This window comes from Pan troglodytes, chromosome 1 (assembly GCF_028858775.2).
Source record: "Pan troglodytes isolate AG18354 chromosome 1, NHGRI_mPanTro3-v2.0_pri, whole genome shotgun sequence".
NCBI classification, from domain to species: domain Eukaryota; kingdom Metazoa; phylum Chordata; class Mammalia; order Primates; family Hominidae; genus Pan; species Pan troglodytes.
In genome coordinates this window covers 220,296,040-220,319,219 of record NC_072398.2, presented here as the reverse complement: position 1 = coordinate 220,319,219, position 23,180 = coordinate 220,296,040, and the positions used below count along the sequence as shown (strand labels likewise).

General features: G+C 54.8%; 2 protein-coding genes across 4 annotated transcripts in view; one reads left to right on the top strand and one right to left on the bottom strand.

Annotated features, from left to right (window-relative positions):
• Positions 1 to 29: 29 nt before the first annotated feature.
• Positions 30 to 17,251, bottom strand: MAD2L2 (mitotic arrest deficient 2 like 2). 3 transcript variants are annotated; one of them, XM_009448280.3, is made up of 9 exons: positions 17,214 to 17,251; positions 6,077 to 6,128; positions 5,871 to 5,989; positions 3,085 to 3,156; positions 2,390 to 2,490; positions 1,595 to 1,689; positions 1,207 to 1,280; positions 631 to 723; positions 30 to 366 (listed from the first exon to the last, which is right to left on the bottom strand). In XM_009448280.3, exons 2-9 carry the CDS (start codon positions 6,114 to 6,116, stop codon positions 325 to 327), a joined length of 636 nt encoding a protein of 211 aa, XP_009446555.1. In that variant the 5' UTR covers positions 6,117 to 6,128; positions 17,214 to 17,251; the 3' UTR covers positions 30 to 324. The 3 variants fall into 3 exon arrangements, with proteins under 3 accessions (XP_009446555.1, XP_001138745.1, XP_016809543.1); XM_001138745.7 differs by lacking the exon at positions 17,214 to 17,251 and adding an exon at positions 16,875 to 17,022; XM_016954054.4 differs by lacking the exon at positions 17,214 to 17,251 and adding an exon at positions 6,554 to 6,793.
• The window catches only part of DRAXIN (dorsal inhibitory axon guidance protein), a 34,248-nt gene continuing 28,183 nt past the window's right edge, over positions 17,116 to 23,180 (top strand). The window contains exon 1 of the mRNA XM_001138925.6: positions 17,116 to 17,315. The gene's annotated coding sequence lies outside the window, so the exon portion shown is untranslated. The remainder of the gene's footprint in view (positions 17,316 to 23,180) is intronic.

The following is a 23,180-nucleotide window of genomic DNA, read 5'->3' as shown; positions in this document are numbered from 1 at the left end:
CCTCCCACTCCAGTTAATGACGGCTCAGCTCAGCCCAGCCCTTGGGGCCCCTTTATTGAAACAACTCACAGCACAGTATTTGAGACAGACAGTGTTGGCCGGCGGAACCCCAGGAGGCTGAGAAGTCGAGGTTGCGGCATCCTTCACTGCCCTCCTGGGGGAGGCATCCTCCAAGCAGACCTGAGCGGCCCCGGGCTGGGGCAGGCGATCCACACACAGAGGCGATAAGAGCACTTGGAATCAGGGCAGCCATGCAGCACTGCCCTAGGCAGGGATCCCCCAAAGTCTGACAGTTTGGGCATCAGTGGGGTGGCAGGTGCCCCCTCAGCTGCCTTTATGAGCGCGCTCTTCCACGTAAAGCTGCATCTGACAGACACAAGCAAACAGCCACAGTCAGCAAGACAGCCAGGGCATCCCTGCTGGAGGACACAGAAGCCCCTGGTGGGCAGACCTCCACCACGGGTGGGGCCTCATGGCCATAGCCAAGGTGGAGAAGAGTAGAGACGGGAGGAGCCCTCCACCAGGCATTCCCTCGTTCTCTCCCGCAAGCCCTCTAGTAAGGCCTCAGCACCGGGCCTCACTTCGTAAGCAGCCCCTAAATAAAGCTTCCCGGGTCCCCACGAAGCTCACCTTTAAAATGTCCGACGTCATGGTTTTTAGTGGTATCAGCCGGGGGTCATGCATGTGGACATCCTGCTCATCCGCCAGGATCCAGGGGAAATCCTAGGGAGGAGACAAAGGTCAGGGGGGTGACGGGGCTGGGCCCTGGCCTGCCCTCACTTTGCTGTCCCTCCCACTCCAGACCAGGGGCCTCCAACCTGAGCCTCAGAATCACTAGGAAGCTGTTGGTGATGCAGACCCCAGGACCCCCCCGATCCCCCACAGAGGCCAAGTCCATAGAACCCAAGTGACGAACAGGCTCCAGGCACCAACGCTGAACCTGGTGGGCTAGGACCCCTCCCTGGAGAGCCCCCACTTCAGAAGAGCCAGGATGAGCTGGGGGCCCCAGTAGGTGGCTCCACCTGGGCTCCTCACTGCCCCAAGTGCCCAGATGGAGCAGTGGCCAGGCCTGAGGACCTGCTGGGTGCCAGGTGCTGCCGCACCAATGTAATGGGTGGCTGGCCACAGGCAGTGCCCCTGCCCGCCTGGAACTGCGACATCACATTTCTAGAGCCTGCGCCCAGACCCAGACCCGTCTCATCTCACCTTGATGACCTGGATCTTCTCCATGTTGCGAGTGGCGGCTTCTCTCGTGTGCACCAGGACTGTGAAGGTACAGCCTGGAGAGGCAAGAGGTTGGTGGAGGCTCCCCCACCGCCCTGGTGCCAGCCACTGGGCCCAGCCTCTTCCCACTTCCCTTGCTGGCTCAGCAGCACCCCCAGAGCAGATGGCAAAGCAAGTGCTAAGAAAAGCCCCAGTCAATAGGGAGATGGAAGCCAGGTAGAATCAATCAGGGAAGCTTCCCAGAGGAGGTGGACTCTCAGGGTTAGGAAGAGATGAGTCTCAGAACAGCCAAACATGGACCTGGGAACACAGCCCAACCCGAGATAACCATGGAAACGCCAAGGGAAGAGAGGGTGGGGAGTGGACACACCTGGAGGGTTGTGGTCCAGGACGGCATCGCACACACTGATCTTCAGGATGAAGGCCCGGAGCAGCTGCTCCACATGAGACAGCAGCGAGTCTGAGCTGGGAGCGAGAGGAGGTGTTCCCATCACACTGGCGCCCTCCCCTCCACCACAGGCATCAAGCCTGGATGCAGACCTGGGGTACAGGACCCCCTCCAGTGCCTGTGAGAGTGCTGCATGCCTGGGACCCAGCTCCCTATCCGGTCCACACAATTAAACCAGCAAGGGAGTTTAAAAGAAATGCCCAGCCCCACCCCAGACAAAGTCAGAATTTGGCAGGGGACAGGGGAGGTAGGGGCAGCCTGAGGAGGCCTCCCTAGGTGGTTTTAATGTGCAGCCAGGCCCAAGAACCAGGACACCAAGCCAGGAGGGGAAAGGGCTTGCCTAAGGCCACACAGCCCGTGGGGACAGGTTGGTGCCAGATTCCAGTGCCCTGACCTCACCATTGGAAGCATGCAGTTGACCAACTAACGCATGTGCCAGAGGTCAACTTCGAGTTGACTGGACACTTGCCTGGGGAGTCAGAAAACTGCTCCTGTGTCCTGGGCTCTGCCCCCACCCAGGTGACCCTGGGTAGCTCATGTCATCTCTCTGGAACCATCTCAGCTGCTCACAGGCTGTCCCCTTGTCATGCTGGTGCTTCTTGCCCTTTCTCCTCCCAGGCCTTTACCAAGGTATTCAAGGGCCGCTTTAAAGGGGTGGGTGTGTTGCCAGAGACACACCTGATGCCAGCTAGTGGGCGAGGGGCAGGGGCAGCCCACCTGATGGACAGCAGTGGAGGCTGGGTGATCTCAAAGACGAATTTCTCCACTGGGCGGTGCTCTTTATCCAAAATCACCACCACCACTTTCTCCACATCATTCTGCAAAGAGAGGAACCCCTACTGCAGAGCCAGGCACCCCACCCCCACTCCACCACCCCACCTCCACCCCCTTGCCCAAGGAAGGAGGGGAAACGGCCCACTCACAGCCCTGCTCAGCTGCTAGGCTGGGGGTCCCCAAGAGGCCAGAGAGCGGGTTTGAGAAGCTGGCACCCTCCAGCATGAGTGGTGTAGACTGAGAGAATGCCCGGGCCCCACAGGGAAGGTCCCAGGAAGTCTGAGATCAGGACTAGATGGGGAAGAAACCCTGAGGGGCTCAGCTCAGACAGAACGTTTAGCGTGGAGAAGAGGGGACGGATGTGAGAAGAACCCCGAACCCTCTGGGGCAGCCCCTACTTAGAGCAAGCTCCAACCCGGGCTCCCAGGCCCAAGGCACTCTGAACATGGCCCACATGCCTTGGGGCCTGCCCCTGGGTTGGGATGGTCTCCAGAGTGCAGGGAACAGGCTTCTGGGTATTGGAGCCATGAAGACCCCACAGAGTCCTAGCATCACCCCATCCCAGAGTTGGACTGTGAGCACACAGGGACAGGGGTGAGCATGGGGTGAGATGGCTGGGGAGCCCAGTGCACCCTCACCTTCTCCAGGAGTGGCTTGACGCAGTGCAGCGTGTCCTGGATATACTGATTCAGCTCCGGGTGGCAGGACATCTGCACACAACACCATGTGGCCCGTGAGGCCGAAAGCACAGAATGGGGAAACCACCCAACACAACCAGGAGCCTAAGGCCCCATCTGCCTTCGGTCAGAGGCCCAGCAGCTCTCCAGGGCTCCCTACCCAGGAGACCCCACTTTCCCTCAAGAGGCTAAGAACTGGCCGGGCATGGTGGCTCACACCTGTAATCTCAGCACTTTGGGAGGCCGAGGCAGGTGGATCACAAGGTCAGGTGTTCGAGACCAGCCTGGCCAATATGGTGAAACCCCATCTCTACTAAAAATACAAAAATTAGCCAGGCATGGTGGCAGGCACCTTAGTCCCAGCTACTTGGGAGGCTGAGGCAGAAGAATCGCTTGAACCCAGGAGGCGGAGGTTGCAGTGAGCAGAGATCACGCCACTGCACTGCAGCATGGGCAACAGAGCGAGACTCCATCTCAAAAAAAAAAAAAAAAAAAAAGAGGCTAAGAACTGTGAACTTATCCATAGAGAAAGAAGTTAGAAGATAAGAACTCAGGCTGGGCACAGTGGCTCACTCCTCTAATCCCAGCACTTTGAGAGGATGAGGTGGGTGGATCACCTGAGGTCAGGAGTTTGAGACCAGCCTGGCCAAAATGGCAAAACCCCATCTCTACTAAAAAATACAAAAATTGGCCAGGTGAGGTGGCACCTGTAATCCCAGCTACTTGGGAGGCTGAGGCAGGAGAATCACTTGAACCTGGGAGGCGGAGGTTGCAGTGAGCTGAGATCAAGCCACTGCACTCCAGCTTGGGCAAGAAAGCAAGACTCCATCTCAAAGGAAAAAAAAGATAAGAACTCAATCCCAATATGAGCATTTAATATACCATTAGGGGTTCTTAATGTGGGGTCCATGGACTCCTCCAGAGTCTGAAAAGTCCCTAAAGTTGTATCTTTGTGCACTTGGGCATTTTTCCAGAAAAAGGATCCAGGAAAATGTAATCAGATGTCAAAAGTTAAGAACTAAGGAACTGTGTGGCCTCAGGCAAATTCCTTAACTTCTCTGGGCTTCAATCACTTCATCATAAAGAAGAAGTGAGTAAATGTCAATTGTTTTTTCCTTTCCCCTCTAAAGGTGACCTTCAACTTACTATGGGTTTATGTTTGGATAAACCCATCAAATATCACCAGCGGAAAATGCAGTTAATGCACATAACATACAGAACATCATAGCTCAGCCAGGCCTACCTAAACACACTCAAAACACATTAGCCCACAGTTGGGCAACATTATCTAACACAAAACCTGTTTCATAATAAAGTGCTCACGCCTGTAATCCCAGCACTTTGGGAGGCCAAGGCAGGCGGATCACCGGAGGTCAGGAGATCGAGACCAGCCTGGCCAACACAGCGAAACCTTGTCTCTACTAAAAATACAAAAATTAGCCAGGTGTGGTGGCACACGCCTGTAATCCCAGCTACTCGGGAGGCTGAGGCAGGAGAATCACTTGAACCCAGGAGGTGGAGGTTGCAGTGAGCCAAGATCACGCCACTGCACTCCAGCCAGGGTGACAGAGTGAGACTCAGTCTCAAAAAATAAAGTAAAATAAAATATAAAATAAAAAATAAAGTGCTGACTACCTCACGTAATGTCTTGAATACCATACTGGAAGTGAGAAAACAATGGTGGTGTGGGGACTTGAAGCGGGGACCACCTGGATGTCCTTTAAGCTTCTACCACTTATTCTCATGTTTCCTGAGTGCCTTCCAGAGACAGGCACTTCTAGGGACTGGAGCTACAGTGCGATGCACACTGCTTCGTCTGCCTTTTAGCCTTAACCCATTGAGTTTAGGATAAATGGTAGGGAGAAGGTTTGGAGGTTTTTGGAAATACCCTCCTCACACCAAGGTTCACCAGCTTCACGAGCTCCTTCAAAGTGCCACCATGCCCCCAGGGTAACTTTTTTTTTTTGAGACATAGTCTTGCTCTGTCGCCCAGGCTGGAGTGCAGTGGCACGATCTGGACTCACTGCAACCTCTGCATCCCGGGTTCAAGTGATTCTCCTGCCTCAGCCTCCCTAGTAACGGGGATTACAGGCGCGTACCACCACACCAGGCTAATTTTTGTATTTTTAGTAGAGACAGGATCTCATCATGTTGGTCAGGCTGGTTTCTTGAACTCCTGACCTCGTGATTCGCCCGCCTCAGCCTCCCAAAGTGCTGGGATTACAGGTGTGAGCCACCATGCCCGGCCACCCCTGGGGTAACTCTTATCAGGTCTGGTCCCTAACTTCTGGCAAGGGGAACTCCCTTCTGAGGGGTGGGTAGGCATCACCACTTTGGAACTGGAAGGCATGGGCAGGGCCCTGCGGAATGAGGTGGCTTGGCCCGAAGTGGAAGAGGTTTTTTTTTTGAGACGGAGTTTCGCTCTTGTCACCCAGGCTGGAATGCAGTGGCACAATTTCGGCTCACTGCAACCTCCGCCTCCTGGGTTCAAGGGATTCTCCTGCCTCAGCCTCCTGAGTAGCTGGGATTACAGGCGTTGGCCACCACGCCCGGCTAATTTTTGTATTTTTAGTAGAGACGGGGTTTCACCATATTTGTCAGGCTGGTCTCGAACTCCTGACCTCAGGTGATCCGCCCGCCTCGGCCTCCCAAAGTGCTAGGATTACAGGCGTGAGCCACCGCGCCCGACCAAAGAGTTTTTAAAAGTCCACCCTGTACCCACTCTGTGGTTCTGGGACGTGCCTCACCTGGACCGGCACGTTGTACTTCTTGCGTTTCTGGAAGATGCCCACGGGGTAGACCTCGCGCACGTACAGGATGAGATGCACAGCCACCTCCAGGAACTCGCAGAGTACATCGGCCACCACTGCAGGGGGGCACAAGGTCGGTGGCTCGAGGAAGCCCGCCGGCCCAGACGCCCCCGCCCCCGGGCCCGCAGGTCCAGCCTCCCTACCTTGGCCAAAGTTGAGGTCTTGTCGTGTGAGCGTGGTCATCCTTCCCGCTACCTGAGTGTTGGGGCAAGGGCAGAGGGTAGTTCCAGAGACCCAGGAGCCCAGAACCCGCTCGCTTCCACCGTCTCTTCCCTCCCCACAGTCTGTGGGAACTGGGGCAGGACCTCCCGCTTCGCACAGGCTCAGGGCAGCTGGAAGAACCTCCACCCCCACGCTGGCGTCCGTGCTTGGGGGCATCAGCCTCTATCCACTGGCCGCCCGCGCCCCCTCGCCCCGCTGTCTCGCGGGGTGGAAAGACCACAGCTGTGCCCCCGAAAAGGGCAGGGCCGCGGACGCAGAGGGAAACAGCGGGATGCCCAGGGCCGGGAGCGCAAAGCGGGACATGCGGAAAGCGAAGCTGGGTTGGAATAAGACTCCGCCCCCTGCTACGCCGGATCCCTCCCGGCGGGAATCCCGCCCCCTCTCCCCTCCCCCAGTACCGGCTCTGCGCTCGGTTCCCGCCCGAGATCGGGCCCGGCCCCGCCGCGGGGAGCCACCGACCGGACCGATCGCGCCTCCCGCTCAACCCGGGGCCTCGGCGCCGCTCGGTGACGTTCACGGCGCTCCGGTGGGTCCTAGCGCCCGCCCCGCCCAGGCCACGCCCATTCCCGCACCGCCCAAACCGGGCCTCGCAGAGGGCGGTTCCGCCTGCGGGGGCGGGGCTCCGAGGGGCGGGGGCCGGGCCTCGGCGTCCGGGAGGGGCTGAGACCCGCCGCGCCACCTCCCTTCAACTTCGGGTGGGCGCGAAGAAAACACAACGTTGATCTCCACGTTCCATTGGATCGCTACATATCTTCCCCCGAGGGCATTTCTCTCGCTTTAGCGGGCGCCGGAAGAGGGCTGGGGAGGGCCGGGGAGCGCGCAGCTGGGGACTAACGGCAGCCACATCTGAGCTAGCCCGAGTCACCATCCCTGCAGCTGCCCACGCAAAAGCGAATCCTCTGGCTCGGGGGCGGGAACAGGGGAGGACAGGGTTGTACCGGTTGTCAAGGCCCGGGTGAAATTTTAAAAATAAAAAAAAGAGGGCGTGCACCGGCGTCGCCCCTGCTCCGCCCCCACCGGGTACCTAAATGCAGCCTGGCCTGACCGCCCAAGAGGATGAACCCTCCCCGCCCTACGCTTCATAACAATAGCTGACCTTTATGGAGCTCCAGCCGAGTGCTGGGCACTGGGCTAAGTGTGTCCGTGGATTATCTCAGTCCTGGGAGTAACTCCATGAGGCAGTTACTGTGACTGTTCTCTTTATACAGATAAGTCAAGCGAGGTGCAGAAGGGTGAATAACCTGCCCGAGTCTCCCAGCTGGTGGGGTGGGCGATGGCCGAGGTGCCTCCTGCCACTACATTTTACTGCTCCCAAGTCCCCCAGGGGCGTGGACTCGGTCTGGAAGTCCTGAAAGGGCCCTCAGAGATGATATTATTAAAATAATAAAAAATAATGACTAACATCGAGCACTTCTTATGTGTCAAACACTGATTCCGTTAATTCTCTCATTAACCCTAGCAGCTAAGTCTCCATTTTATAGCCCCACTTTACAGATGGTTAAACAGGCCCAGAAACGTTCTCTAATTCGCCAAAATCACACAGTGGGAATACAAACCCAGCTCTGATGCCTCTTCTGACACCAGGGCTTCCACTTATTTACAGCCCCCTTATTTTACAAGTGAGAAAACTAAGATCTGAGAAGCAGCTACGGAGTTAGTGGGCAACAAGTCAGGACCAGAAGCCAAGAGGACTTTGTCTGTGACCTCCAGGGACGTAAGAGCTTGTTAGTCCCATCCGTCTGTTTGGACACAGATCTAGCCAGACTTGTTTATCGTTTACAGCTCATTATAGAAGACCTGGATCCCTCCCCCCGCCCCCTGATGCCTTCAAACCTGCATTTCCAGACTTCTAATGGGGAGAGAAAAAGTAACCTGTAAGTAACCCATTAAGCTAGGAATGTCAGCAAAACATTTCTTCAAATGCAGTCCTAGGAAATCTGCATCAGAATCCCCCAGGAGCCCATTAATCACAGCTGCCCTGCTGCCTAGAGCAACCTGATCGAGGTGGGGTGCACAGCAGGGCACTGGCCCTTTAACAAGCTCCCCAGGGGCCCGGATGCCCAGCAAAGTGTGGGAATCACCACAGAGGTTTGGACTGTTCCCAGAGAATATCTTCATTTTGTAAAAATGCGATGCATTTTGTAAAATTGTGATGTAAAATCATCCATCCAAAGGGATGGATGATTTTGTTTTAGGAACTGGTGCACTTGGCAGCACATTCTGGGCACAGCAACCCTTCTCAAGATATGGGGATCCTGCCCACATCATGCCATTTCCACACAGAGCTGGCCAAGCAGCTCACTGGCTTATACACAGAGTTCCGTGGCTCCTTGAGACTGACTCATTGCAGAACTTGGGAAAAGCAAGGGTCTTTCCTTTCCCTCTCTGGAGGCTGCTTAAGCAGCTTTTGCATTGGTGACAGGCAGTGGCAGTCATAGGGGGCAACTCCTTGCAAAGGAGCCCTTCAGACTGGGGCCTGGGGTGGGGAAACTGAGAGCCAAGTGACTCCTCTGGGATGGCCTTCAGGACACAGTGTGAGGGGCATTGGGGCTCAAGTCAGGCCCTCTCTCCATGGGCTCCCAGCCCCAGCCCTCTGCCCTGAGAAACAATACAAGCCACCCGTAGAACTCCTGACACACAGAGCTAAGAACGTCAGAAAAACCTTGGAGGACATAAACTCAACCCTCATTTTTCCTTGGGGAAACTGAGGTCCCAACAGCTTTTGACACTGGAGTACCCACCCTGTCAACTAGAAACCTGTGGATAAAAATATCTGGGTTTGCAAATATCGTATGTTCTCACTTGTAAGTGGGAGTTAACCTATGAGGATGCAAAGGCATAGGAATGATATATTGGACTTTGGGGACTCTGGGGGAAGGAAGGGTGGGAAGGTGAGGGAAGGGTGGGAAGGTGAGGGACAAAAGACTACATACTGGGTACAGTGTACACTGCTGAGGTGACGGATGCACCAAAATCTCAGCAGTCACCACTAAATAACTTACCCATGTAACCAAAAATTATTGCAATTAAAAAAAAAAGTCAGCTGGGCGCGGTGGGTGGCTCACGCCTGTAATCCCAGCACTTTGGGAGGCTGACGCTGGTGGATCACCTGAGGTCAGGAGTTTGAGATCAACCTGACCAACATGGAGAAACCCCATCTCTACTAAAAATACAAAATTAGCCAGGTGTGGTGGCGCATGCCTGTAATCCCAGCTACTCGGGAGGCTGAGGCAGGACAGTCGCTTGAACCCGGCAGGCGGAGGTCGTGGTGAGCCGATCGCACCATTGCACTCCAGCCTGGGCAACAAGAGCGAAAACTCCATCTCAAAAAAACAAAAAAAGTCTGGGTTTGGGGCCTTGGGTTCAGATCCAATCACAAACAGAAGGAAGGTGGGTTAGGAAGCAGATGGGGAGGGATTCAAACCCATCTGACCCCAAACCCCCAAAAGGCTTCAGTCTCATTAGTGAAATGAACAGGCCAGACAGATGTTCTCTAAACCTCTGATGGCCTCAGGTTCCACGGGGGCGGGGGCAGGGGCAGGGGGCCGAGTCAGCATGGGCCCATCCGGGGAGCTCTGCCAACACTCCATCCATGCGCTCTTCAGCATCTGGTTTTGCATATCTTAATCGCATCAGCATGATGGATGGTTGCGGGATCCAGATTACATTATGGGGTTAATTTATTACATTTTTGAACATCCGTCTGCTGGGAGACTGTTGTTCAAAGTTATTTGCATATTTTTCACCATAATGACAATATGTAGGAGGGCGGCTGAGAAGGAAGGATGGGTGTTTAGGGGGAGCAAGAGTTTATTTGCCAACTAGAGCAGGTCCCTGAGGATCTCTGATGGGGACGGAGGGAAAATCACTCCCAAGAGACATTGAAATGGAAACTGAGAAGGTGAGCTGTGAGCACCAGCCCAGCAAAGAGGAAGACCTGCACGGGCAGAGGAGGACTGCTGGGGTTTATGGAACAAACCCACAGTGAGTGAACCGGGCAATGAAGTTTCCAGACCCCAGAGAGGATTCCAAGACCCCTCCCATCCCCACCAGGCTGATGGCAGAATGAATCAGCTCTCCCACCCTGCCTAAGGTTCCCAGGACACCAATCACATGGGTATGGGGGACATACAGAGTGAGACACACATAGCCTGGTGACAATCTCCTGATATCCTGACGCTCAGGGGCCCATCCAGTTGCAATGCTCCTGGGCAGGGACCCAGCCCTCATTCATTATTTCAATACAGTGCCTGGCCAAATTCAGGTTCTCTCTCTCTCTTTTTTTTTTCCCCAGAGACAGGTTCTCTCCTTGTCACCCAGGCTAGAGTGCAGTGGGGCAATCATAGCTCACTGCAGCCTGAAACTCCTGGGCTCAAGGGATCCTCCTACCTCAGCCTCCTGAGTAGCTAGGATTACAGGTGTGCACCACCACACCTGGCTGATTTTTCAAATTTTTTGCAGAGGCAGGGTCTCCCCATGTTGCCTAGGCTGGTCTCAAACTCCTGGGCTCAAGTGATCCTCCTGCCTCTCACCCTCCCAAAATGCTGAGATTACAGGCTTGAGCCACCATGCCCAGCCCGAATTCAGGTTCTCAGCAAATGTGTGTCAAATGAGTGAATGAAAGAATGAATGACAGAGGAATGAAATGATGGTGGACAGTGGCTCATTACCACTTGCCTGACTTGAATCCCGACTGAGTCTGGATGAGGAGCAAAACACGTCGACTTCAGTGCCTGGGCTATGGGTGGCGCTATGCAGAGAAAAGCTATTTTCAAAAACAAAAGCAAGGGCTGTGGCATGTTCCCTATGGTGTCCCCAGCACCCACTGGGCCTGCTCATGTGTCCAACCTGCTGCTTCTCTCCCCAACACTGCCCCTTAACCAGCTGCGAGGCCCTTCTTTCTCTGAACCTCAGTTTGCTCATCTGTAAAATGGCATAATGGTAGTTCTAATTTCATAGGATTGACAAAGAGCAAATGTTTATGTCCATGTTCATGTTTATAAAAAATATAAAGTGCACAATGCCAGGCATGGTGGCTCACGCCTATAATCCCAGCTTTTTGGGAGGCCAAGGTGGACGGACCACTTGAGCTCAGGAGTTCGAGACCAGCCTGGGCAACATGGCAAAAACTCTACAAAAAATATAAAAATTAGCTGAGCATGGTGGCGTGCACCTGTAGTCCCAGCTACTTAGGGGGCTGAGGTGGGAGGATCACTTGAGCCCGGGAAATCAACGCTGCAATGAGCCAAGTTTGTACCGCTGCACTCCAACCTGGGTGATAAAGTGAGACCGTGTCTCAAAAAATAAACAAATAAATAAAGTGCACAATGCCTGGCACATAAATGCTCAATTAATGACTGTTATGACAATGATATTAAGGTCTATATACACTATTTAAGCCCCCAGAACAAACCCTCTGGACAAGCTGTCACACTTTTCAAAACCCCATCCAAACCATCCTTAGTGGCATCCCCATAGCTCCATTTCCATTTCCCAAGGCAGCAGGCAACTCCCAAGGTGCCCTAGGGAGGACACGCATCATCACGGAACAAGATGCCTAAAGACAAGGACTTCCTGCTGACAGCTCCTCTCCGCTCTCATCTGCCTTCTGGTGTGAGGCCTGACTTGGACAGCTGTCCCAGATCCCGGGGTTCACTGCTGACCTGAGATGGCTTCCGACACTTCAGCCAGAGCAAAGCCCTCACCCGCCATTCCCTCCGTGGGGTTCTACTGATTCCCAGTGTTGCTGACCCCTCAGTGGTCAGGGGGACCTTACTGATCATCTGCTCTTTTTTCACAGAGACAGGGTCTCGCTGTGTTACCCAGGCTGGTCTTGAACATTTGGCCTCCAGAGTTCCTGCTTCAGCCTCCCAAAGCTCTGGGATTACTGGCATGAGCCACCGCACCTAGCTATTTTTTTTGTACTTTTAGTACAGACAGGGTTTCGCCATGTTGGCCAGGCTGGCCTCGAACTCCTGACCCCAAGTGATGTGCCCGCCTCCGCCTGCCAAAGTGTTGGGATTACAGGCTTGAGCCACTGTGCCCGGCCCAGAGACACTAAATGCCTTACACAACATCAGGAGTGTCCAGATATATTCAGAAGCCATCCTGGGCCACAAGGTAAGAACTTTTGATCCAGCTCAACTGCCACTTTAAAAAAAAAAAAAAAAAAAACACTTCTCTGTGGAGATATAATTCACAAACCATAAAGTTCACATTTTCCCTGGGTACAATTCAGTGATTTTTAGTATAGTTGCAATGTTGTACATCGCTACTCTCTAATTCGGAACATTTTCATCACTCCTGATGTCTTGAGAAGGATTGTTCATGCCCAAAGTGTGTTGCCAGGCACATCAGTTCCAAAACCATTAATCTACTTTCTGTTCTATGGATTGTCCAATTTTTTTATTTTTTAATTTTATTTTTTGGAGACAGGGTCTCACTCTGTCATCTAGGCTGGAGTGCAGTGACGCAATCACAGCTCACTGAAGCCTCAACCTCCTGGGCTCAAGCAATCCTCCCACCTCAGCCTCCCCAATAGCTGGGGCTACAGGTGTGCACCATCACACCCAGCTAATTTTTATTTCATTTATTTCTTTTTTGAGACGGAGTCTCTCTCTGCCACCCAGGCTGGAGTGCGGTGGTGCAATCTCGGCTCAATGAAATCTCCGCCTCCCCGGTTCAAGCGATTCTCCTGCCTCAGCCTCCCGAGTAGCTGGGACTACAGGCGACCTCCATCATGCTTGGCTAATTTTTAAATGTTTAGTAGAGATGAGGTTTTGCCATATTGGCCAGGCTGGTCTCGAACTCCTGACCTCAGGTGACCCACCCACCTTGGCCTCCCAAAGTGTTGGGATGACAGGCATGAGCCACCACGCCCAGACTAATTTTTAAAATTTTCTGTAGAGAAGGGGTCTCACTATGTTGCCAGGCTGGTCTCCAACTCCTGGCTTCAAGAGGTCCTCCTGCCTCACCCTCTCAAAGTGCTAGGATTACAGGCATGAGCCACTGCGCCTGACCTGGACTTGCCAATACGGAACATTTCATATAAATGTAATTGTACAAAATATGGTCTTTTATGTCTGGCTTGTTCCACTTAGCATAATGTTTTCAAGATTCATCCAGGTCGAATCATATATTGATACTTCATTCCTTCGTAGAACCAAAATACTCCCGTGTATGGATAGACCACATCTGCTTATCCAGTCATCAGTTGATGAATATTGGAGCCTGCTTTGGCCCCTCAAGTACCTCATTTTACAGACAAGGAAACTGAGGCCCTAAAGTCATCATAACCTGGATGGGATAGGAGTCCAGGCCTCTCCTAACATCCACCTTTTCATATTGTGTCACCCCAGCTCCAAGCACATCGGAAGATCACCCAGCCAGGGGACAGCCACAGTAGCAGCATTTGAACCAGAGACTCCAAGGTTTTTCTCCTGGCTCATGAATGCTGGCCCACAGCTCTATCCTTGGCGACGCAAATCATGCTGGCTGCACACTGCCCCCTCTCCCAGGCCCAGGTGACCATCATCTCTTCTCTGCCACAGTACTTAGCTGGTCTCTTGCTTTCACCCTTGTCCCACTGCAAACTACTCCCAACCTTAGGAATCAGCACACGTGGCCGGGCACGGTGGCTCATGCCTGTAATCCCAGCACTTTGGGAGGCCGAGGCTGGCGAATCACCTGAGGTCTGGATATCGAGACCATCCTGGCTAACATGGGGAAACTCTGTCTCCACTAAAAATACAAAAAATTAGCCAGGCATGGTGGCAGGCGCCTGTAGTCACAGCTACTCAGGAAGCTGAGGCAGGCGAATCGCTTGAACTTGGGAGGCAGAGGTTGCAGTGAGCCAAGATCGCGCCACTGCACTCCAGCCTGGACAACAGAGCAAGACTGCATCTCAAAAAAAAAAAAGAAAAAGGAATCAGCAAACCTGCTAAAAACCTAAGTCGGATCATGTCTCTGCTCTGCTCATGGTCCCTCTAAAAAGCTCAAGTCCTCCCTGTGGCCTTTGCAGGCTCACATTGTTAGAGGTGTCTGAACCAGAGCAACCCCATCTTGAGTAGGGGCTGGGTCAAATGAGGTTGAGACTTGCTGGGCCATATTTCCAGATGACTAAGGCATTCTAAGTCACAGTATGAGACAGGAGATCAGCACAAGATACAGGTCATAAAGACCTTGCTGATAAAACAGTTTGCAGTAAGGAAGCCTGTCAAAACCCACCAAAACCAAGATGGCCACGAGACCAACCTCTGGTCGTCCTCACTGCTCCACTCCCACCAGTGCCATGGCAGTTTACAAATGCCATGGCAACATCAGGACGTTACCCTATACGGTCTAAAAAGGGGAAGCAAAGGCCAGGCACACTGGCTTACCCCTGTAACCCTAGCACTTTGGGAGGCCAAGGCAGGCAGATTGCCTGGGGTCAGGAGTTCGAGACCCGCCTGGGCAACATGGCGAAACCCTGTCTCTACTAAAAATACAAAAAATTAGCTGAGCATGGCGGTGTGTGCCTGTAACCCCAGCTAACTGGGAGGCTGAGGCATGAGAATCGCTTGAACCTGGGAGGCAGAGGTTGCAGTGAGCCGAGATTGTGCCACTATACAAGCCTGGGCAACAAAGTGAGACTCTGTCTCAAAAAAAAAAAAAAAAAAAAAAAGGCTGGGTGCTGTAGCTCGAGCCTGTAATCCCAGCACTTTGGGAGGCTGAGACAGGTGGATCACCTGAGGTCAGGAGTTCAAGACCGGCCTGGCCAACATGGTGAAACCCCATCTCTACTAAAAACACAAAGTTAGCGGGCATGGTGGTGCGCACCTGTAATCCCAGCTACTCGGGAGGCTGAGGCAGGAGAATTGCTTGAACCCGGGAGGTGGAGGTTGCAGTGAGCTGAGATTGTGCCACTGCACTCCAGCCTGGGTGAGAGCAAGACTCCCTCTCAAAAAGAAAAACAAAAGGCGGGGGGAGGGGGAAGCATGAATAATCCACCCTTTGTTTAGCACATCATCAGGAAATAACCATAAAAATGGGCAACCAGCAACCCCTGGTGCTGTGCTGTCTATGGAGTAGTCATTCTTTTTATTCCTCTACTGTCTTAATAAACTTTTTACTCTATGGACTCGCCCTGAATTATTTCTTGTGCGAGATCCAAGAACCCTCTCCTGAGGTCTGGGTCAGGACCCCTTTCCTGTAACAACATGGTCCTATCCCAGCTCCCTGTCTGATGTCACCTCACTCTGTTCCAGCCTGACTCTTCTCCGCCAAACACACCAAGCACACTCCCGCTCCAGGACCTTTGCAGTGGCTCTTCTGCTTGCAAGTCTTCTCCCCACAACCACGTGGCTCATTACCTCCTTTTCCTTGCCAAAAGAACTGCCCCAGCAAAGAGGCCTTTCCTAACAACTTTATGTAAAACAACACCTCGTCCCTTCATGCTTTGTCTGTAATGTGCTTTACTTTTCTTCATAGCACTAATCACCACCTGACATCATTTATATTTATTTGTTCACTTATCTTCTGTCTCCTTCACTAGAATCTGAGCTCCATGGGGGCAGGGATTCTTGTCCATGTTGTTTACTACTGCACCTCCGGTGCCGGCACATAGTAGGTGTTCAATAGGTATTTATGGGATGGATGACTCAAACCTTTCGGTGAATAAACAGTTCAGTGTTCTCATCAATCCATCCTGGTGCCCACCAAGCTAATAATATCACGGTAACAATGGCAGCTAATTTTACAGGAGCATTTCCTATGGGCCAGACCTTAGAAACGTTATCTCCTTACACAGGGCACTGCATTCAAGCCTAGAACACTGAAATTAGGTATAATCATGAGCTCAGAGGTCAGGCGACTTGCTCGAGGTCATAGGGGATGGCATCAGAAGAGGAACACAGACATTTAGCCTGACGGCAGAACTGTGTTCTAAAACCTCAAAGTCATAATTTGCCACACGCTGGAGAAAGAAAACAGTCGAAACGGAAGCCACCTGGCGAGCTCAGGGCGCCAGGTGGGCGCGCTGCTTCCCACATATGGGATTCCGGCCCCATCGCTCTTTGATCTTTGCAGCGTCCGTGGCCCCACCGACCCCGTCGTGAGTTATGGGAGGCACGAGACCCATAACCCAGCATTCTCAGACTCCCAGGGTCGTCAGGACACGGCGCCCCGCGCGGTGATGGATGAGCCGGCCCCAGCGCTGGCTTTGTCCGGGTTGGGCCGGTCTGAGAAGCTTCAGGCCGGCTTTGGACGGGGCGTGGCGAGAGCCGCGCCGCGTGTGTGTGTGTGTGTGTGTGTGTGTATTGGGGCGGTTGTCTTTCTCCCTTCCCTACCGGGAAAGAGGGCACAGGTGCGCCGTCAGCGCCCCAGGTGAGCTGGTAGCACTTTGAAGACCCTTTGTACCCCCACATCCAGGAGCGACCTCTCGGAGAACCCCGCCTGCCCACTCTGCGCACTTTCTGCGGCTACAAAGGCCCCGCCGTTCCCCGTCCCGCCTCCCCCGCCCTGGGCATTTCTTCCATCCCTTTTGACAGTCTAGGCGGAATAATCCTTTTGCGGCCCCGGGCCCCTGCCCGGACAGACGCGGCCGCAGCTGAGCGCGCAGCCTCGCTCCATTGTTGGGGTCCACCGAGGACCGCCCGCCGCGGCCGCTCCTGATGCGCCACAACTGCCGGAGCCCCTCCCGTCCCACGCGCCCTGGGCCGCGCCGAGGCGGCTCTTACGCACCGGGAGGAGTGGGCCTGCCTCGCCCGGTGCCCGCACGGCTGCTGGGCTGCGCCCGCCTTTGTCTGCCTCCTTTGTCTGCCCCGCGCCCTCGCGGCGGCGGCGCCTAGGCCTCTGGGGAGCTGGCCCAGAACTCAGAGCGCAGCTGGCGAGGGCGCGCTGGCCGGGAGCGCGCGGGGCCCAGCCCCGGGGCTGCCCCTCGGCTGGGGGCAGTCGAGACCGCCACCCGCCGCCCCTCCTCTGTCCCCTCCCCGCGCTCCCGCCCCCTTCCCTCCTGCCCGCCCACTCCCCCTTCCTTCCAGTCCCGCTCAGCCTGGGCACATCCTCCGGCTGCCCGCGCACCTCTCCACGCCGGCCCCGTTCCGCGGCTCGCCCTCGGCTGCGCTCGGCTCCCGCGGGCGCTCGGCCCCGAGCCCCTCCGCCCCCTCCCCGCCGGCCGGACAGGTAAGGCACGGCCTCGGCCCGCCCCTGGCTCCGCCCTTCCCGCCCCACCTGGCTGCGAGCCCGGACAAAGGTGGGCTACCTGGCGCGCCCAGGGGCGGGGTGCGCGGGGTCCCGAGGCTGGAAGTGAGGATGCTGCCTCCTTCCCAGCCCTCGGACCCGTCTATCCGCCAGTCCTTCCGCCGCCTCCTCTCCTCGCCGCGTCTGCCCACGGACCCTGGCTCTGCTCCCGGGCTCCCCATCCGTCCACCTGCCGCTGGACGCCCACTTTTCCACGCTCTGACACTCGGCCTCGCGCGCGCCCTCGCCGCCTTCTGGGGTCCCGGCTCGCACCTACTCTCCTTGGCACTAGCCTTCTCTCTTCCGGACCCAGTCTCCCTTTGTCTCTCTGTCTCTGAGTCTCCGGGTGGTCTCTCAGGCGAGGGGCCCCAGTCCGCCACCGCTGGAAGAAGTCTTCGAAGACTCCCTGAGCCCCGGGCAGAGCTGGCGGGCGTGCCCTCCAGCCCCTTTCGAGGCCGCCCAGGAGGCTGGGGTGTGTGGCCGGGGTCGCTGAGTGCGCCCGGAACCAGCACCGCCGGTGGCCCCGCGCCGTCCCATCTGTGCCCAGGAAGGTACTCAGCCTGGCTCCCCCGACGGCGCTGGTCTTTCGCCTGTGGTCTCCCGCCTGTGGTCTCCCGCTCTGTCCCTCCTGCTCCCCACCGCCGGCTTTTGGCTTTTCTCCGTCCGCTCGTCAAGGGTCTCAGCCGCCTTCGGGGCCGGGGTATGAGATGAGAGAGGGCTGGGGTTTCCCGCCAAGTCTTTCTTGCTTTCCTCAGCTGGGTGCTCCCTGGGCCATCCTCTCCGCCCGGTGGTCTCCCCTGCCCTATATGCTCCCTCCACGCTGCCCACGTCCCAGCCCAGTGACACACCGGTGTCTGGAACCGGTTCAGTACTATGCATCTGGAGTCGGGTACACTGGGGCTCTGGGAGTGATCTTGGACAAAGGAATGCACCTCTCTGAGCCTCAGTGTTCCTGTCACAAAACAGGGATGGTGCTAGTCCCTACCTATAGGGATGTGTTTGGAAATTGTGGGGTGCCGCTTGGTGCTGGTTCACACACCCTGTGGAGGAAGGGAGGGGAGGGGAGGGGAGTCTACAGACCTGGGATGGGGTGGGGACAGGGGGCTCCACAGAAATGGATCTGAAAGTCAAGGCTTAGAGACACTTCAGAGTAACCCCCCCCCCCCACCACAGCCTCTTCCCCCATCACACTTCCTGTCACCTTCACCTCCTCGTGCCCATACAGGCGTCCACACCCTTGCAAGCACTCTTCTCTTTCTCTCTCTCCTCCTCTTTGCTTGTCCTAAAATCAGCTAAAACAATCAGGGCCAATGGGTCACTTTTTTTCAAAATGAGATCAGTGTGGCCGAGCTGGTGTTGCCAACAACTGGTCACCCATCAGAAGGCGTCCGGTGACTCACCCCCAATTCTGAACCTCAGTCTTGGCTTGATGCCTTTAATAGCGGCACCAGCTCACAGGCCACTTCCTTTCCTCTGAGGGGATTGTCTTGCTGGCTCCTGGACCTGCTGTGTGCTTGCCCAAGCCCCCTGACCACTGTCTAGGTGGTCATAACATGTGACACAACACTCCAGGAGTCTGGCAGTGACGCGGCCTGAGTGTCTTAATGAGGGCAACTTCAGAAGAGGGAAACCTCCCAGCTGGCAGGTTCCAGGCTCCCCTGGCTGAGTTCTTGTTTCAGCTACAGCCAGGGCTGGCAACTGGAACCTTTCTCTTTAGAGGCAAGAACAGCCGGATATCCCCACGACATCCCCCATCCAGGCTCCTGCTCGAAATCCGACCTGGCAGACAGGCCCTACTTCGGTGAACCCGGCCCTTCATACCATCTCTACCCCCTGCCTTCTGCAGCAAAGCCAGCTCAGAGGCTCGGGAACCTTGCTCAGGTCCTCTCTGCTCCCTCCGCTGCCTTCCTCCCCACTATTCAATTCATCGCCCTCCCAGTCCATAGTCCTCAGTGGCTCCCTGTGGCCACTCAGTTAACTACAGAGACCTCAGCCCCGCCTAGCCCTGTCCTGCCTGCCTCCCAGCATTGTCCCCTCTGCGTCCCAGGTTGCAGCCACGATGGAGAACTGACCATCTCCACAGCCTGCCCTCCTCTGAGCGTTTGCTAGGGCTCTTTCTGCCCTGCCCTGTGTTTGATCTCAGCCCTCAGTCTTTGCTGACCAAGGAAGTCTGATGTCCTCTCCTGTGGGAAGCACCCCGGCACTCCCTTGCCTCCCTATGTCTTGTGAACTGCACGGCATAATCCCTATCTGGGAGGGGTCTGCTCCTCCCTGGGTGGGGGCTGGGTCTCCTTCTGCTTGTGGTCCCAGTGCCTGGCATGCAGTAGGGGCTCTGTGCACACCTGTTATATTGAATGTGATTCCTGGTCAAAAGCACAGGAATGAACTGAAAACTGCAAGCCCCAGTGTCTTGCTGAGTTCTGCTGGGTCCTGCTGGTGGGGCCAGGGCGGAGCTGGCCCTCTGGCTGGGGAGGTTGGAGGGGGAGCAAGCTGCCCGGAAACCCCTGTGATACTGAGGCCCTGTATCACTCTGGAAAATGAGGGTGGTCTCTGTGCCTGTTATAGGGGTAGAAACTGAGACCAGAGAAGGAAGTGGCTCACCCCAGCCGTGCAGATTGGGTTTGAAGCCCAGCTGATCGCTTAGCAGCTATGGGACCCAGAGGGAGTTCCTTCATGTGTGTCGGCCAGGAATGTGATGGAGCAGGGACTTGCATCCCGGCCTCCCCGAACTTCCTTCAGAGGCATGAGCATGTTCCTGGGGGGCAGGTCATAGGAGCACCCCTGTTCTGGCCCAGTGGGTTGGAGCTGCCTCCCTCTTGCTCCGCTGGCCCTCTCTGCATGCCCTACTCCAGCCTTCCTTCTCAGGGGTGAGTCGCTGTGGCCAATGGTCCCCAAGAAGAAGAAGGTTGTGGGAGGATGGCTGAATCCTTGCCAGTAGAGGCTCTGCCACCCCAGGTTCCAGCTTGATAACACCCCATGCCCCAACATCATGACCCCCCCATGCCCCAACACCAAGACTTCTCTTGATGGGATGGGGTTGAAGGGGTGGTTATGAGGGATAAGGCTCCTGCTAGAACCCAGAGCAACTGGAAGGAGCTCATTGCAGGACTTAACGGTTTTCAGGTGTACCAGGCTCTGGGTCAGGCCCCAGCTCATGCCACCTTCCCTGGGACTCACAGCAGCTGCACTGGTGTTGGTTACTGGATGGCAGCATGAGGAGCAGTCTCGGCCAGGAATATGATGGAGCAGGGATGATGAGTCTGAGGAGTCAGACGGCTGTGGGTTCGAATCCCAGCTCTATCACTTGCTCTACTAGGCAATCTTGGGCAAGTCCCTTGGTCATTGTCTTAATGTTCCTACACAGCCATTGTTGCTATTACCATCTGAAAAATATTATCCACTTCAGGCCAGGTGCAGTGGCTTATGCCTATAATCCCAGCACTTTGGGAGGCCGAGGCAGCTAGCTCACTTGAGGCCAGGGGTTCGAGACCAGCCTGGCCAACATGGTGCAACCCTATCTCTACTAAAAAAAAAAAAATACAAAAATTAGCTGGGAAGTGTGGTGCACGCCTATAATCCCAGCTACTTGGGAGGCTGAGGTAGTAGAATCACGTGAACCCAGGAGGCACAGGTTGCAGTGAGCAGAGGCTGCAGTGAGCTGAGATTGCACCACTGCACTCCAGCCTGGGCAACAGAGTGAGATTCTGTCTCAAAAAAAAAAAAAAAAAAAAAAAAAAAAAAATATATATATATATATATATATATATATATATATATACTTCAAAGGGTCAAGTTAAATAATGCCTATAAAGCTCTGGGCCTAGAACCTAGAACAGTAGATGATACCCAAACAAACACACAGAGCTAAATGGTCTAGGTACCAAGATAATGAAGTTTGAGGAATATGGAGGCTGAGGGTTGCTTCCCCCACCCACAAATTGCCTAGGAGAGGAGGAAAAGGGGCCACAAGTACCTATAATCTAGCAGGAGGTAGGACTCGAGTTCAGCAGGTGAGCGGGGAATGCTGGAAGCTGGAGGCCTTTGAATGGGTGGGGCCTCTGATGAACTCCCGCAAAGCCCCTGTACAGGTTTTTTAAGGTGTGAGGTCTGGGGTGGGTTGAAAATCCCAAGGCTGCTGTCAGAAACAATAAAAGCAGATGGAGCCGCCCCTGCAGGGAAGCCAAACCTCATTTGCCAGGACAATGGTCCCCTCCAGGCTGGCCTAGGACAGTCCTGCCCTGCCATTGATCACCCCACTGAGGACAGAGGACGCAGCCACCTGCGCCTGCCCCTTTGCACACCCAGGCACAGATGCACAAATGCTTCCAGGAAACTCCCTGGCCCCCACCACACCCACACCTGCCACCTTACTCCCTCTGTCTCCCCTTCCCATAGTAACAACTACTGTTTATTTCACCCTTTCTGTGTCCCATTTACTTTATAAACATTTACTCCCCAGCCGGGTGCGGTGGCTCACGCCTGTAATCCCAGCACTTTGGGAGACAGAGGCAGGCGGATCATGAGGTCAGGAGTTCGAGACCAGCCTGGCCAAGGTGGTGAAACCCCGTCTCTACTAAAAATACAAAAATTAGCCGGGCATGGTGGTGGGAGCCTGTAATCCCAGTTACTCGGAAGGCTGAGGCAGGAGAATCGCTTGAACCTGGGAGGCAGAGGTTGCAGTTAGCTGAGATTGTGCCATCGCACTCCAGCCTGGGCAACAAGAGCAAAAATCTGTCTCAAAAAAAACAAAACAAAAAACACTTTGGGAGGCCAAAGCGAGCAGGTCACGAGGTCAAGAGATCGAGAACATCCTAATCAACACGGTGAAACTCTGTCTGTACTAAAAATGCAAAAATTAGCCGGGCGTGGTGGTGTGCACCTGTAGTCCCAGCTACTCGGGAGGCTGAGGCAGAAGAATTGCTTGAACCCAGGAGGCAATGAGCCTCCTGGTTTCAGTGAGCCAAGATCGCGCCACTGCACTCCAGCCTGGTGACAGAGCGAGACTCTGTCTCAAAAAACAAAAACAAAACAAATCAAAATAGCCAGGCATGGTGGTGCATGCCTGTAATCCCAGCTGCTTGGGAGGCTAAGGCAGAAGAATCACTTGAGCCCGTGAGGCAGAAGTTGCAGTGAGCCGAGATCGTGCCATTGCACTCCAGCCTGGGCAACAGAACGAGATTCCATCTTAATAATTTAAAAAAAAAAAAACAACTTTTACTCCCCAATCCTCATGACAGCTAACATTTTACAAGAGAGGAAACTGGGGCCCAGAGAGGTTAAAAAACTTGCCCAGGTTGTCTAGCTCCTTCTGCTTTGCTCAGTGAGGGCCCTCCCATGGGTCAGCTTGGTGAGTTTGGGCTGACATCTGTGAGCTGGAATCGGTAGTAGTGATGTCTGGGCCTCCACCTCTCATTAATGAGACCTGTGGCCTCTCACCCGGACTGTCTCCCTTATCAATGGGGACACCTGGAGGCAAGGACTGTGTCTTTGCTGGCAGAACAGCAGCTCCATGTTCTGGGACCCTCCCAAGGCCAGAGTTGTGCCTCTCCTATCAGATTGGCAAATTCCTGAGGACAGCAACTGTATCTACCCTGCTAGATGGGAGGCTTCCCCAGGGCAGGGGCTGCTTCTGGCTTAGATTGAAAGCACTCTGCAGCCATGGGCTGGGTCCCCTAATAGTCATAGAGTCCTCTAAGGCATGACCTGGTTCCCTCCTATCCCAATGAGCCAGGACTATGTGTCCGCCCTCAGACTGGTGGTTTCCAGGAGCAGAAGCCAGGTCTCTCCCTTCAGACTGGAGCAGGTGCC

Coding starts and splice junctions, on each gene's coding strand:
- MAD2L2 (XM_009448280.3), bottom strand. CDS start 6,116: ATGACCACGCTCACACGACAAGACCTCAACTTTGGCCAAG. Junction 5,990..6,076: donor AGACCTCAACTTTGGCCAAG/GTAGGGAGGCTG, acceptor GCCCCCCTGCAG/TGGTGGCCGATGTACTCTGC. Junction 3,157..5,870: donor AGTACAACGTGCCGGTCCAG/GTGAGGCACGTC, acceptor TGTTGTGTGCAG/ATGTCCTGCCACCCGGAGCT.